The sequence below is a fragment of the Helianthus annuus genome, chromosome 3 (genome assembly GCF_002127325.2).
Source record: "Helianthus annuus cultivar XRQ/B chromosome 3, HanXRQr2.0-SUNRISE, whole genome shotgun sequence".
NCBI lineage: Eukaryota > Viridiplantae > Streptophyta > Magnoliopsida > Asterales > Asteraceae > Helianthus > Helianthus annuus.
The window spans coordinates 57,481,638-57,498,246 of NC_035435.2; the positions used below are offsets into that span (position 1 = coordinate 57,481,638).

At 35.5% G+C, this 16,609-nt stretch overlaps 2 protein-coding genes across 25 annotated transcripts; one reads left to right on the top strand and one right to left on the bottom strand.

The window, feature by feature from the left end:
• Positions 1-1,015: 1,015 nt before the first annotated feature.
• LOC110929330 lies at positions 1,016-8,147 on the bottom strand. The gene is made up of 11 exons (XM_022172472.2): positions 7,693-8,147; positions 3,557-3,843; positions 3,266-3,491; positions 2,935-3,162; positions 2,600-2,838; positions 2,325-2,528; positions 2,157-2,252; positions 1,980-2,075; positions 1,539-1,880; positions 1,136-1,378; positions 1,016-1,054 (listed from the first exon to the last, which is right to left on the bottom strand). The coding sequence occupies exons 2-11, from the start codon at positions 3,839-3,841 to the stop codon at positions 1,037-1,039; spliced, it is 1,977 nt and encodes a 658-aa protein (XP_022028164.2). The 5' UTR covers positions 3,842-3,843; positions 7,693-8,147; the 3' UTR covers positions 1,016-1,036.
• LOC110929331 lies at positions 3,894-16,162 on the top strand. Of its 24 annotated transcripts, none has more exons than XR_002587010.2 (8): positions 3,894-4,358; positions 5,112-5,167; positions 5,257-5,330; positions 5,778-6,265; positions 6,369-6,440; positions 6,750-7,279; positions 7,384-7,553; positions 7,650-8,146. XR_002587010.2 is itself a non-coding variant. In XM_022172475.2 (6 exons), exons 1-6 carry the CDS (start codon positions 9,877-9,879, stop codon positions 16,059-16,061), a joined length of 3,207 nt encoding a protein of 1,068 aa, XP_022028167.1. In that variant the 5' UTR covers positions 9,852-9,876; the 3' UTR covers positions 16,062-16,162. The 24 variants fall into 24 exon arrangements, 4 of the variants coding, with proteins under 4 accessions (XP_022028166.1, XP_022028167.1, XP_022028165.1 ...); XR_002587012.2 differs by having other exon boundaries at positions 7,187-7,279; XR_002587017.2 differs by having other exon boundaries at positions 7,218-7,279.
• Positions 16,163-16,609: the final 447 nt, after the last annotated feature.

The following is a 16,609-nucleotide window of genomic DNA, read 5'->3' on the forward strand; positions in this document are numbered from 1 at the left end:
GTCCTAAAATGCTATTTTATAGGACCTTTCATTTAACAGGACCAACGGTAAAAGCGTTTCATGTAAAGGGGTCGTAATAAGTCTCGGAACTAAAAAAGCGTCCTAACATCTCAAATAAGATTATGAAACCAATTTTCTGGTCGCGTAATATGTCTTTGAACAACCAAAATAGTGTCCTAATAAAAACATATTAGGACACTTTTACGATGTTCTAACATATGCTTACATACTTTTAATCTTTTGATACACTTACAAGCGTCCTTAGAAATTAATTGATAGGACCTTTACGATGTAACATTATAGCTAATAAAGTACCAAGAAAAAGGGTCCTAATATACCAAATAAGATTATAAAACCAATTTTATGGTTGCATAATATATCTATAGACAACTTAAATAGCGTCCTAAAAAAACATATTAGGACACTTTTACAATGTTCTAATATGTGATTACCTACTTTTAATCTTTTGATACACTTACAAGCGTCCTTAGAAATTAATTGATAGGACCCTTACGATGTAACATTATAACTAATTTAGTACCAAGAAAAGGGTCCTAATATACCAAATAAGATTATGAAACCAATTTTATGGTCGCATAATGTGTCTATAGACAACTTAAATAGTGTCCTAAAAAGAACATATTAAGACACTTTTACAATGTTCTAATATGTGATTACCCACTTTTAATCTTTTGATACACATACAAGCGTCCTTAAAAATTAATTTATAGGACCCTTATGATGTAACGTTATAGCTACTTTAAATATCAAGAAAATGGTCCTAATATCCCAAATAAGATTATAAAACCAATTTTATAAACTGGCCATCAACATATAACATCCTAATAGTTATTGTATAAAATCAACTAATGAAAGAAATAAAACTTCATTATATTTCAAAAAAACATGTTCATAACAAAAACACTAACCATAAATAAGTTATAACATTATCTAACATAAAGTCTTAACATTTAACAAAGAAATTAAAAACAATTAAAGAAATAAGAAGCATAAAATCTTAAGTCATCATGCGTCCTCAATCCTCATGGACTACCTACAAATAAACCATCCATGTATAAGCATTAAATTCCATGATATTAAAATTATTTGTATCACAAATTTAACAAATACATACCGAGATGAATGGACAGGGCCATGCGATGGGTGCACCAATACAATCTTGAATTGTAGAAAATAAACCATATGGTCTTACCAAGTTTTCATCTTTTTTTATTGGTACTTGAACGTTTACCTCACACCATTCTGGTCCAATCTCTGTACCACCAACTAGATCATTTGGGTCCAAGCTCTGGACCCTTCCTCTTGCTACAATCTCGGTAGAGTTTAGAATGCTTTTGAGGAAAACTTCATCTCCGACCTAGATTTTAGTTTTCAACAAATATTTATTAAACTCTAGTCATAATAGTGCAACAAATCATTTTACAAAAAAAAATTAATAAAGTTTTATACTAGTAGGCTAACATTTTTATAGAAAAATTAAGGAAAATTGGTTTTTAAAGATTTTTATAGAAAAATACCCGTAAACGTTGATGTCCATTGGTTACATTGGGGAAATGTTGTGATGCAAGAGGTTGAACACTGGAACCACCCCTTGACCCTTCCATCTCTGATACTTGGGCTCGTAACTGGACCACAGTACTAGTAAGTTCTTCACATTGAGACTTCAATTGGATGTTTTCTCTATGACATGCTGAACGACTTGGTATTACACCCCAAACATCAGCAGCACGAACACCCAGACCATACATAACCGCATCACCATTTCGATCATTACCCATTACTTTAGAAAAAACATCATCTGGTCCAGGCTTATCGATCGAGCCCTCGGGAAGATTAGAACTAAGTTGTTGCATCTGTGCCTATATTAGACATAGTAACAAAAATAAGGTATGTATTTTTAAGAGCATCAAGAACACATAGAAAAAATATGTGTATGAATATATAAGCATATTATTTACAATTGCATTTGAAGCTTCCAAATTTTTAGTAGTTCCATCTTTGGAGAAACATGCACGAAATATTTCCAGTCGACTTGGATCTTGTCCCTTAGATGCCTGTTTGAATAAAAAGAAAATAAGTATTAACAATGGATATCGACATGCTACATTAACAATTGCACTATCTCATACAATCACCTTTAGCTCTTCGCGGACTCGAGCATAACTTTTTTTACCCGTTAGTTGAACCATCTTCTTCTTTGCCCGATTCGCCTTGTTTTTTTCACTTACGAGCTTCAGTAGACAAGTGAAATTTCAGAATGGGAAATAAACTAATGTTATTTAAAGTGGTAGGCTATTTCATACCTTAGACTTTTCTTTATTCCAATACTTCACAAGTTTCTTCCATTGTTTTTTTTGCACTTGTTTTGGCCTAGAACTTATTTGTTCCTTCAGTGACAAAGACGGATCATGGTATAGTTCCTTAACTCTTGCCCTCCAGTTCTTCACCTTCCGCCCAAATGATTGCAATATCCAGCCTTTAGCAGCTTCAGGAATATCAAATTTTGTCTAAAAATGAAACAGGTTACATGAGAAAACAAATACTTAAGTCATTAACATACATATTTTTAATTATGTACCTTTAAGAGTGCAAGCAACGCTTCTTTTTTGGCGGCCTTAACTTTATTCCATGGTTTATAAATCGGACAATACTTTCCACTCCTTGAAAGGGTTCCCATGAAATGGGTCAGTTGACTACTTTTGTCATTAATAGGTTGTCCGTGTTCATTAACTAAAATAGGAATTCTATCCCCTTTTTCTTGGGCCCAAACCTTTGGCATACGCGTTGGTCCTCTCACTCTTTTACGTACATTCCGAGCTACAAAAAGTGAACATGATGTACATATATACATTAAAAAAATACTAAATATATGATTTAACCAAAAAAATAAGCAATCAAGTAGATAGAATAAACCTGCTTCATTTTCTTGTTGTGAACCTTCATGCTCTTCTTCATTTTCTGGATCTTCACATTCTTTTTCAACCAGTTCATCGTTCTGATTTTCTAAATCATTCACTTGTACTAAGTCTTCCATGTCTTTACCTCCATCATCTTTAAAACTATCTTGTTCTTCATAAGCTTCATTCATATCTATATCTTCAATATCATCAAACTCAACATCATCTTGTTCTTCATTGATATCTATAGTTACAAAAAAGGTAAGCATAAAAAACAGTTAATTGAATCTAGACTTAATATTAAGTAAATATCATAAATAAAATATTTGAAAAACAAATATAGGTACCATGAAATCTCATGTCACGCTCCCCGTGGTCATCATCGTTGTCAACTGCAGATAACTTTCTCTTAGCTACAGTTGATCTCCCACTTGTATCAATTACTTGTCCCTTTTGCATATGAGATTCTGAAGATGTTAGCACACAGGAGACAGTCGGAGCAATGAATCGTTTCTGTGCTAAATTAGTATATCTTTTCAGGGACTGCGGAGCAATGTATATTGGACGTTGTTTCTGTAAGTCGAATTGTTAGAGAAGAAACCGAACGAAATTATATTATCCGTATTTGATATTAGTACCTTTTTAGAGATTTTTGTAGCAGCTTCTTGATAATCTTGCTCAACGTCAATATCAGAACCAGGCATATACTCTACATCTATATCTTTCTTGCTGGTATCCATTGATTTGTTTTTCTTTTTCTTTGTTTTGTCACTCTCTGCTAGACTTGTCAAAGATTTAGCAATATTTTTCACTCCCAAAGCTTGTAATTTTTTTTGGTTCTCTTGAATCCTTGACATTCTACTCCTTTCATAAGCATTCATTCGTCTTTTAGAGCTTTGTCCTTGCATACTTTTATCTTCCATTACTGGTGTATACAAAAAAGAAAAATCTTATTAAATCATTCATAAATGGCTCAAATAAATAAGAAAAATAAAAAATAAAGATTTATAAAAAGAAAATCAAACTTAGCTGGTGAATTTTAGGGCAAATTTTATCAAGTATTTCATTTGTGCATTTCTTTTCTAAACGCTACTCTGCTCTCACTCAGGAAACATCTTAACCCTATTTTTCAAGCATTTCATCTTCCAGTTATTTCTGTGTAGATTCAATCATTGAATCAATCTATGTAGATTCGATCTCTCTGAAATTCCTTATTTGTTCATCTCAATTATCAAATCAAAACTTCACAAATCGATTATATAACTTTTAGTTTACACTTGATTTCGTTATCCATCGATTGGTGTATAGTTCATCTATCTCAAACCTGAAGTTTGGGGATTTGAAGAAGGAAAAGCAAGCAAGCACATCTGATTTCGATTTTTTAGAAGTTTTGAAAGAAGTACACCTGATCAGCAATCTCTCATATTGCCATAGATACAGGTTCGTATATGTGATCCAACTTCTATCGTTTTCGTGATTGCTACTATTACATTCATCAATTAGATTGTTAATTGAGGTATTGTCAATTTGGCTTATGATATCTAGGGTTTAGTTTTGATTTAGTGATGAACAAGTGTGATGGATATCTGAGTCACTGGTTATTGTTATTGTGTATAAATTTAGGGCTTCTGGTGTGTAATGTGTTATACGAGTATGTTGACTTCCATGTGTTGCGCTCTAGAGTTTTGGCACTGTAATTGCTATAAATTATGTTAGTATTAGATGTTAAGTTGATTAACTGATCAGACAATTAGAGGTATGCCTTATGATGGTCTTGTTTTGATAAAAATTTGAAGATTTATTTCTACATTTTGTATTAAAGGAGCTGACGTTTGCGCGCGCTGCGGCGGGATGTTAGTTATAATGTGTCAAAAGGTACTGGTCAGGTTGGGTGGTGAGTTGTGTAACGGTTCAATTTGAGTTCAAAATGAGCGGCTTTTATGTACATATGATCAGACCTATGCTTTTTTGATTTGTATCATTTTGTGTCTTAAAAGTTTTTCATTATGGAATGTGATGGACCTATTTTCGTTTGTTTAATTGTTGCTCTTATGGTTTTCTGTCAATCATCTTCAACATGGTGGTTTGTTTTGGGGTTTAAATCAAAATTTAGATCTTTTGAATAAATTAATAGGCCTTTTTTTCTTTTTGAGAGCTGACATAAGAATATACTGATGCTACAATTATTTGAAGAGTATCTCTTTGTGACGAGGAGAAACACAGGAAGAAAAAAAAGAAAGAAAGAAACGGTAATTACGTGTTATTTCTTTACTTTCTTATTGTTTATGTGTGTCTTTCTTACTACCTTTTTTACTTTCTCATTTGGATGTGATGCCAGGAAGCACCAACAAGCGTTCGAGCTTGCCGGAGGATTCGCTCTGTTGAAGTGCTTTGATGATTTTAAAAGAACCGGTAAACTTTTATTCTCTGTAAATTTTTATTCTCTATGTTGATTTTTTTAATCAAAGTTAAATGTCATAATTGTAAGGAGTTTTTTATTCTTTTCTTCAAATTTTAGGGACTGAGTGGACTTCAAGTGCACATATTATAACTGTAGTCATCCCTCTGACATGTTGTTACTGGTATATGCCATCGCGCAGCTGGTTTGATCGCAGGACCGACGGTTCTGTTACTGTAGTTTAGACTAACGCTTTAATCATTTTCACTCACCGCTCTTCTTGCCAACACATCTAGAGTTTTTAGTTCTTTATTTAATTAAGGCCTCTGATCAATGGTAGGAAAGTAGTTGTACTAGAAGTAGGTTTGACCATTATGCGATATGTTTTTTTAACATATGTTCATCACTCCTTTTTTTTTCTAACTTGGAGGGGTCTTTTTCGTTGTTTCTCGCATTTGTAGGCTTACTTGTGATACTGGTTCAGAGGATAAATGGGTCTGGGGTAACGAGGATGGAGTTGATTTTTCGGCTAAGAGTATCCGGGTCAAATTGGTTGTGGCCGCTGGGAGAGATACAGATCTGCAGAGGTTTCATTGGAATAGCTGGGTGATGCCAAAAGTGAATTATTTAATCTGGAGGCCTATCCTAGGGGGCGTCGATACAAAGGACGCTTTGGTGCGAAGAGGCGTGAATTTAGGTAACACACTTTGTTGCAAGTGTGGCCTAGAAAACGAAGACGTGAAGCATGTTTTTGTTGGATGCCTTGCGGCCAGGAGCGTGTGGTGGCAAATAAGTATGGTCAACCCTCCCTTTGACGACGATTCGGTCGCGGAAAGAGTGGACTACTTCAACAACCAACCGGGAGCGAAGAACTGGAAGAAGGTGAGTTTGAGAGGCCACCACCCGAGCCTCAGCTTAGACGGGTTGAACTTAAAACGACAGCTTGAAGGTAAACTTTTAGGTCCTGTCAAAATGGGTCAGTTTGACCTGTCACCATTTTCTTTAAATTTTATTAAAATAATAAAGTAAATCTTGGTGGCTGCTATATGGAGACTTCATGGGATCACTAAGTCAGTATAACCAACATGCAGAAGAAGATTTTAGAATATCATGAAGGCTACAAGGTAACCCATACTTTATAAATCATCGTTTTGTGTATAGTTACAGAAATTGTGCCAGTGCTTTTCTTCAAGCTACATATATCTATACTAAGTTACTTTGTAAGGGTTCCGTGATATAAGGAATGTCTCCGTTATTTTTTCTGTCAACTTCAATTAAAATGATAAAAGTGCCCTTTAAAAAAAAAAACAAAAAGCCACAGGGTCTTTTAATGTGTTTACTTAAACTTATTCCGATTCGGGTAATTTTGTATGGTTAGGTCTTTTAACTGTTTAAAAACTGTCTATTTTGTTTGGTCTATTTTGTTTGTGTAGATGTTAGCTTGGGGTTGAAGTGCAAATTACCACATATAGGTCGCATCACTTTTATAATGTAATTTGTTTTAATTAATTTGGGAGCTCATAAATCTTTTTTTTACCGCTATCAACTATATTAATAGTCTATTGGGTTCTTTATTTTAAACTTTTAAATATATTTATTTTAGTTCATTAGGTTTTGAGATGGGGAACATCAAAGGACTTTATGTAAACCTAGGGTATGTGTCGGGTCGGTTTGGAATGGTACGGGTTACGGATCGGGTCGGCAAGGGACGATGGAGGTCGGCGGCTTTTTATATACCCGTGGATATAGAAACATTGCCCCACTTTAATTTTGAAAAGCAACCTATACATTTACCCATTTGATGGTGTTTTATCTATGATTCTTATGCAATTACAATTGTTATTTAATTACTCGATGTTTTGATTAATAGTGTAAAATTGCGGGAACGACAAATATGACAGGGGCGGGAGAAAGGATTGATTAGCATTTACATAGTTGAACATGCTGAGTTGCTGACTTAAAGGTATGATAATTGATAAAGAAAATTAACTTTTTAACCCACCAACAGTGCTTGTGTTTTGTTTTGTTATATTAATATCTAACTTCGTTACAAACCATATCATACAGTGCTAAGCATTCCAGAAGTTTTACACTCTATACACCAGTCGTCAACATTACTTGCTCAAAGAACAACACTCGCAATATGACTCCTTTTATGTAAGTTGAAAAGTTTTATAAAAAAGTGGATGAACAAGATAACAATGCGAGATTTTATGAACCAGTGTATCGGCTAGAAGGTAATTTCGATTGGAATATGGTAGTGATTTTAATTGGATTAGATGATTTTTAATCTAAATTCTTACCCCATTAACATCATTGAAATTCAATATTAGCAACCGAATGAGATAATAACGAAAACAACAATCAGTGAGTTACCTCAAGTGGAAATCGGTGAGAGTTCAAAGCGTACTGCCGTCTATAATCACGCGTCGTGCCACCAGACTTCTTCGCAGCGAACAAGCAGGTTAACGAAGAGTGAAGGGGAGGTGAGAAGGAACTGTGTGTGAGGGTTTTTGTGAGAACGTGGCAGAGTGGGGGATTTACGGATTGATTTAGAGTGATGAACGGAATTCAAAGCTTGATTTGGTTCGTTTGACTTTAGATTGAAATTTATGCGTTTTAATTTTATATATATATATTTAGTCACCTATATCTTTCCTATAATTCTTTGTTTCCTCATATACAAGATCCTTTGATTTCTTTTTAAATGGATCGGATATTGTATTTTGAAAAAAACTAGTGGGGGTGACTTAAGGCTGATGTAAAATCGTGTTTGTGAGTTGTACCAACTGCATTGAAAGATGTACTTTTTATTTTAATGTTTTTGCTATAGTGACTTGTACAATGTGTTTTGAAAGTTGTACTTTCATAGGGGTATGGATGACATTTTACTCAAACTAGTATTAAGCACCCCTTGCGTTACGGCGGGGGCGAGCACTAATGTCACATTACTGCCAGCGACCTCCGACACTGAAGTTAGGGCGTGTTAATGCAAAGAAATTAAACCGAAAGTAAAACATAGAATAAAATAACTAAGTTGACCTAGGACTCGCGCGTTAAGATGAACCCGCGTCTATTTTTTCCCGTTTGACAGGTTCATCGTAATCTGTATATATTATATATCATTACCACTATACAAATCATAATGCATATATTACAACAACCGTTGCATCAATATGGTGCAAATTATATTTATATAAGATTTTGGCTAAATTAATTATATTATTATATGTTCTGCCATGTCAGCAACCACTATTCTATCACTCACAAGCATTTTTTAGTGGCGGTGGTCATCACTAGTGATGGAATTCCAACGTACAAGCATTAATACACAACTTACAAGTCATACACAACTTACAAGTCATACACATTCCAACGTGATATGTTCAACGCGTTCTTTTTTTCACGAGTGATGGGAGTGGTGGCAGCGGTGTTCCAAAAAAAACGAGTGATAGAATTCTATCATGCTCCCACCCCCACTCCCCTAAGGTACCATTAAGACGATCTCGTTTATCTCTATCCTACGATCTAAGTTCCATAAAAAACGGAATATGGTCAATTTATTATTATTACATTGCGGTTCAGATCTATTATTGTCTATTGTGATCCGTTAAGGCCCAATATAGCCCATTAATACATTTATGATCTAGTATTAGCCATGGAGGTCCATAAGGCCCAAGTCCATTAAGAAATTTTGATCTACTATTGTCCTTGTGATCCACTAAGGCCCAGTATGGTTCATTAAGACATATATGATTCACTATTGGACAATGTGACATATCAAATCCCAATAAGGACCATTAAGACACATACGATCCACTATTGTCCATTGTGCTTCATTTAGGCCCAATATGGTCCATTAAGACATGTGTGGTCTACTATTGTCAATTATGATCCATTAAGGCCCAATATGGTTCATTAACATATCTATGAATAACCTTTAGCCACACATTTTTATAAACGTGTGGTAGGGCGGTTTTGCCAAAAGTGTGGCCGTAGCCCCTTTTTTCACGTAGTGCCGGTTCAACCGCCCGATAAAACCTGGTTCAACCGGTTAAACCATTTTAGAACCCAACCCGATAGATGTTTCAGTTAAATCTAGTCATGTGCCTTGCACATGAGGGCATTTTTTGTCAATTCACTTGAATGGAAAGAAGAAGTTAGCGTATCATGGTATGGTCATTATTACGTGTTGGCTAATTTGGAAGGCTAAGATGAGCTAGTGTTTGCAGGGAAGCAAACGAAGGTTAAGGAGGTGTTTAGTGCGATCAAGTCTATCGGGTATCTTTGGTTTAGGAGTAGGTCGAAGTATTTAGACGTTTCATGGGTCGAGTGGTGTAAATTTGTATAGTGTTTTCTTGTTCTTTGTAGTTGGTTTGGCCGCCCGGTTGTTTTTCGGGCTGGCCTTGTTTTAATGAAGTTCTCATTAAAAAAAAAAAAAAACAAAAGTTTTAAAAAATAAAAAGATTACATATACGTACATAAATAAACAAACCTTCCATGTTTGCACTTTAAAAAAAACCTAAATTAATGTATTAGGTCTTTTGACTTTTTGTATTCATGTTCAATTCATTGGTTCCCTTTCCTTGCTTTCCCTGTGGAAGAAACAAAAGAAGAACCATACCATTACTCCAAAATCAACAGCTCCTTCGTCATCGTGACCTCCACCGTCGTCCAACTCCGGCAGCCACCGCCCACCTGCCCTTGAATTCTCTCACTCTCAGGTGTTTTTTCTATAACTTTTTCACTCAGTTTGCTAAAATTTTTGTTTGATTTGTTGATTATTATGTGTAAATTCTTGAAAGTTTCTATATGATTGAGATATGATATAAATTCTTCATTATCTTCATTAGGGTTCGAATGCTATCCAGATAATGCTTTCATTGCATAATTTATCAATACTAAATTTATCTTCATCAATGTAAGTATCTAAATAGGCAAAACAGTTGGATGTTGTTGGGCTGAATGCTTTTCAGATAATGTTATCACTGCATAATTTATCAATAAATTAAGTTAAAAATAGGAATCGGTATTCACTAGACCTGGCAAACGGGTTGGTTCGGGTCGGGTCGGGTCATGGGTCAAAACGGGTTCGGGTCAAAATGGGTCCGGGTACTCCATACCATACGAAACGTACCAATTCGAAATTCGTGCTATTTTGGGCGAATTCTGTGACTATGTCCCCGAGTACTCTCCGCCTAGACCGAGTACTCTCAACTCCCCGATCGACCGACTAGGGAGCGCCTAACAACTTTTGCATCCATGCTAATTAGTGTGACCCAGAAAAGTGCAACTTATGCTGGGCAGGTGACCTTTAAGGGGTTAAGACATGAAACATGTTGGTCGAATATGACATCTATCTTACCAATACACGCATCTTGATCAGCTATATAAAGCTTGTCCCCTTTGCATTTGCAATCATATCCACCATAAGTGTTCTTGCACGTGCACCCGTCACATTGACAAGCTAAACGTTCCTGGCACTCGTTGATATCTGCACATTACAGAAAGTTATATACTTATATGACTAAAGCTTTAAACAGAAGCCGAGTCAAAGGTGCAAACAAGATGTTACCATTACACGTAGACCTGGCAAACGGGTTGGGTCGGGTCGGGTCGGGTCATGGGTCAAAACGGGTTCGGGTCAAAACGGGTTCGGGTCGAAACGGGTCAATTATAAAAAGGGTTGTTTTGGTTCGGGTCGAAACGGGTACGGGTCGAACTGAAACAACAGCGAAACTAAAACAAATAAATGGAACTGAAGATCCGGTACACCAACGACCCGGTTCTTTTGATGACCAACGTACCCGGATCTTCAGTTCCATTTATTGAGCACATTTATTGGTCGAATTGGTACGGGTCGAAACGGTCGCGTCGAAACATTTATTGGTCGAATACTATTCACATATTAACACATGGCGAAGGGCTACAGATCGTACCATATTCTGGTTTGTCCCTTAAAGTTGCTGTTTGAAACCCCAACATTCCCTAACACAACTGATGCAAACAACGACTTTGATTAAATCGCTGATTAGGTTCCAATTAACTTTATCACTGCAATTTATTTATCAATAAATTGTCACGTGAAGGATTCAATTAACTTTTTTAAAGGTGTGTGAAACTATTTTTGTAAAGGTTTATGTTGTGTGTAAAACTGTCACAAAGAACTTAAAACCAATGCCACATGCTACTATTGCATTTAAATTTTGTAGTGTAAATGCCTACTACTATATTCTGCATGTTGGTTTAGGCCCAGTTTACACACACAAACAAACACTAGAGAAACTCAAACTCTTGTGATATTAAGCTCTCAAATATGGAAGGATAAACTCGCTGTACGAGAGAGTCAAAAAGAAAGATGAAAGGCTTAATATTATTGAATAAATAATGGCTAAATAACCGGTACACACCGTGACCCACTCTTCTACTTAATTCGCCTCCATAATAATTAGAAGTGGTAAAATGGGTGGGTTGGGTAGGTTTGGGTAATGGGTTAGGATGGGTATGAGTTAGGATGAGTTTTTTAAGAGAAAGGTCAAGATGGGTTTAGGTCACAATGGGTTTCGGTCATGATAGGCTAAAAATAAAAAAAAAATTAAATATTAAAAAATTAAAAAAAAATCAGAATTTTTTTTTAAATTCAAAAAACATCAAAAGGACTCTAAAACCACCTCCCATTTTAGCGAATCAAAACTGCATTTGTTCACCCGTTCCGACCCGGACCCGTTTCGACCCGAACCAAAACAACCCTTTTTTATAGTTGATTAAATCTTCTCTGATAGTTTGGTTAATTAGTAATTTAAGTGTTATAAATTAAAAGGTAGTGTGCTTAATTGCTAATTTAAGTGTTATAGTTGTGTTAAACAAATTTTTAGTTTACTTGAGGCCACCAAATACATTCTTTAATTACTTATGAATTGGGTGCACGTATATGACTTATGAAATTACTAATTGTTTGTTTAATCCAGTTTTAAGATGGATACGAGTTGGATGTCTTTACCAAGAGCTACTACTGAATATGAAAACGGTCTTGACAAATTTCTTGATTTTATCTTTTCTACCGAGGGTAAAAATGGTCAAATATCATGTCCATGCATTGATTGCAGTAATCAAATATGGGTTGATCGGGAGGAGGCTAGAACGCATCTCCAATGTGTCGGGTTTATTAAAGGCTACAGAATTGCACCTTTTATTTCCGAATCATGTGAAACTCCTATGTTGGATGCTGAAGATGACATGCAAGGGTTGGTGCATGATGCATTCAACGGGTTTGGTGAGAACATACATGAAAATGAAATAGGGACACAAAATGAAAGTCAAAGTATGCCAAACACAAATGCGAAAAAGTTTTATAAAGCATTAGAAGATGCAAAGAAAGAACTATATCCTGGGTGTAAGAAGTTCTCGGTTCTTTCTTTTATCATTAGACTATTTCATAGTAAGTGTATTGGGAAATGTAATGACAAGGGTTTCAGCATGATGCTTAATACATTGAGGGAAGCCTTCCCATATGCTTCCATACCGAAGTCATTGTATGACCTAAGGAAGATAATAAGAGAATTAGGACTTAGTTATGATAAAATTGATGCATGTCCTAATGATTGTATGCTGTACTGGAAAGAAAACAGTAAGAAAACAGAATGTGATATATGTCATACGTCAAGGTACAAAGCAAATGAAAATGATCCTGATGATGAGTTAACCATACCTGATACGGATAAGAAGATTAAGAAGATTGGAGCAAAGGTTTTACGTCATTTTCCGCTCATACCACGGCTGCAAAGGTTGTTTATGTCATCTAAAACTGCTGCCTCCATGAGATGGCATGAAGAGAGTCGCACGAAAGATGGTTACTTGAGACATCCTGCTGATTCCCCAGCTTGGAAAACATTTGATTTTAATTATCCTGATTTTGCCAGTGAGTCTCGTAATGTCAGGCTTGGTTTAGCGAGTGATGGGTTTAACCCTTTTAGAACAATGAGTGTTTCTCATAGTACATGGCCTGTTGTTTTGATGCCATATAATCTACCTCCTTGGATGTGCATGAAACAACCTTATTTCTTTTTATCTTTACTTATACCTGGCCCATCAGCTCCTGGGAACAATATAGATGTTTATATGGAACCATTAGTGGCTGAGCTACAGGAGTTATGGGATATTAATGGAGTAGAGACTTATGATGCATCGACAAAGAGTAACTTTCAGATGCGTGCTTCTTTGTTATGGACGATAAGTGACTTTCCCGCTTATGCGAATTTATCCGGATGGAGCACAAAAGGAAAACTTTCATGCCCTTGCTGCCATAAACATACAAAATCACAACGCTTAACTCATGGCAACAAATATTGTTTCATGGGACATCGTCGATATCTGCCAGGTGATCATGCTTTTCGAAAAGATAAGAAGTCTTTTGATGGCACAAAAGAAACGGAGAGGCAACCACGTGGCTTAACAGGATCAGAAGTACTTGATGAGCTAAATGGTTTTGAAATTAAATTTGGAAAACTTGTAAAGACCAACCCTGATCTACCATTTAACTGGAAGAAGAGAAGTATTTTTTTTGAGTTACCATACTGGAAAACTAACTTGCTGCGCCATAATCTAGATGTAATGCATATTGAGAAGAATGTTTGTGACAGTGTCGTTGGAACGTTAATGAATCTAGATGGAAAGACCAAGGATCATTTAAAAGCACGCCTTGATTTGCAAGAAATGGGTATTAGACCTGAACTTCATCCTAAAGTTCAGAATAACAACAAAGTGTATTTGCCACCTGCTTGTTTCTCAATGGATAAAAAAGAGAAAGATATATTTTGTCGTGTTCTTAAAAAGGTTAAAGTTCCAGATGGTTATGCAGCTAATATATCAAGATGTGTAGAGTTAAAACCTCCAAAACTGTTTGGCCTTAAAAGTCATGATAGCCATATTTTGATGCAGCAGTTGCTTCCCATTGCTTTGCGAAATGTGTTACCTAAGCACGTGCGTTATCCTGTGATGAAGCTATGTCGTTACTACAAACAGTTATGCTCAAAAGTTCTTAATCCAAATGATTTGGTTCAAATGGAAAATGAGATTGGAAAAATCCTTTGTGATTTAGAAAGGATTTTTCCGCCATCATTCTTTGATGTCATGGTTCATCTTTCGGTTCATCTTGCTTCAGAGGCCAAATTAGGAGGGACAGTTCATTACCGTTGGATGTATCCAATCGAGAGGTGTGCGTTCATATTTTAGTAAACACTTTTTTTAAAGATAATATTGAATCTAATCTTAATATTTTTTTATCTATCAGGTATTTATCTACATTAAAATCTTACGTCAAAAATAGGAGTAAACCCGAGGGTTCCATTGCAGAAGGATATTTAGCTGAAGAATGTTTGTCATTTTGTTCATTGTACTTATCAAGTGATGTCGAGACCATACATAATAAGACAAGTCGGAATTATGATGACGGTGGTTTCGAGGATATTTTACCTATCTTTTCTATGTCAGGTCGGCCGATTGGTGCTACAGTGGTAGAGATACTTGACCTTGACATTTTGGCTAAAGCACATTCATATGTGTTATTCAATTGTAGTGAAGTTGATGAATTTCGAACGTAAGTAGTTATTTAGAAGTTGTGAGTTCCATTTATTATATTATATTTAAAAATGATTTTGTTGTTGTCATGATTCTCATCTTTTGACATTGCAGAGAACATCTGACGAATGTTCGTCATGAAAATCGGAAATTACGTGAGCGTGAGATTCAACGTTTACATAGCGAGACTTTTGAGTCGTGGTTTCAAGATCATGTACGGAATAGCATAGATGTGTTACTTTTAAAATACAACTTTAATGATACAACATTTTCAAGCTTCTAATCGCTAGATGTATAACGGAAAATTTAACACATCTTGCCTTAATTCAGGTTGAGGAGCTGCATACCAGAGGGGATCATAGAATCACGGAAGATCTAAGAAACTTGGCAAGTGGCCCAGCTGAGTTTGTGAAAAAATATAAGGGATTTATCATAAATGGTTTCCGATTTCACACAAAAGATCTGGAACAAAATAGGAAAACACAAAATAGTGGAGTTATGCTTGAGGCCATGACAAATAGCTTCTCAAGTGCTAAAGATAACAATCCTATCATGGGAGATGTAACATATTATGGGATTTTGAATGATATCATTGAGTTGGAATATGCTGTTGACAGGAAAGTAGTTTTGTTCCATTGTGATTGGATCTCGAATGGTTCAAGGAAAAAGCAAGATGAGAATGGGTTTACTCTACTCAATTTTGAAGGTTTGAACCCTCATAACGACCCTTTTATACTAGCTTGTCAAGCACAACAAGTATTTTATGTTGCAGATCGTGTTGACAAAGGATGGAAAGTTGTGATCAAGACAACACCTAGAGATTCTTATGACATGAATGAACAAACATGTCTTGAGAATGTGGAAACACATTTGCAGAGTGACACATCTACGGGTCCTCAACTTGATGATAATATGAATATTGAATTGGTTAGAAGGGGTTTAAATGGGACCGTCGTTGACAAAAATACCTTAGTTTTTGACGGAGATGAAGATCTATTTGAAGCTGCTTCATGATTTCAATTAGTTATTTAATAATATGATTTTTTCATCGCATATTCAATACTTGTATTTGATTTTTTTTCTGCATCGCTGATAATAATTATTTTTTCATCGTTATTGCTAGTTTTTTAATAGTTATGTCTATGTGAACAGATATGTATCACAACTAGTACATCTGCTGGGTTAGATCAGATCTTGCCTCGGATGTTCTATCATAAAGTACTGCGGGTTGGAACTTACTTGGAATAGATGGAGTAGTTTTGACTTGTCATGTTTGGTCTAGACAAAAATTCTTATGTACTTTAATGTAATGGTGTAACCGTGGGGTTTGGATGGTGTATACCCCAACACCTTGCTCGGTTTTAATTTATGAATGAAAGTTTGAGTTTGCCATTCAAAAAAAATTTGATTGAGTTTGTGTCCTACTTTCAACCAGATCAGAAAACCACAACCCACGGTGGAAAGAATGTAGCAGGATGAATGATGAAACTTTAGTTTCAAAATTATTTTTTGTTTACTACCATCCCGTGTAATCACGGGTCAATAACCTATTGTTATTATAAAATTCTAGCGAATAAACATCCTATAAAACTTATGTTTTACGACTCAAATATGAAGTATCCTATTACGGTGTATTATAATAACACCATAATGATTAAGCGTCCTATAAAGGTTAAAGTTATAAGACCCTAGTGTCAAGTGTCCTATTAAGTTATGT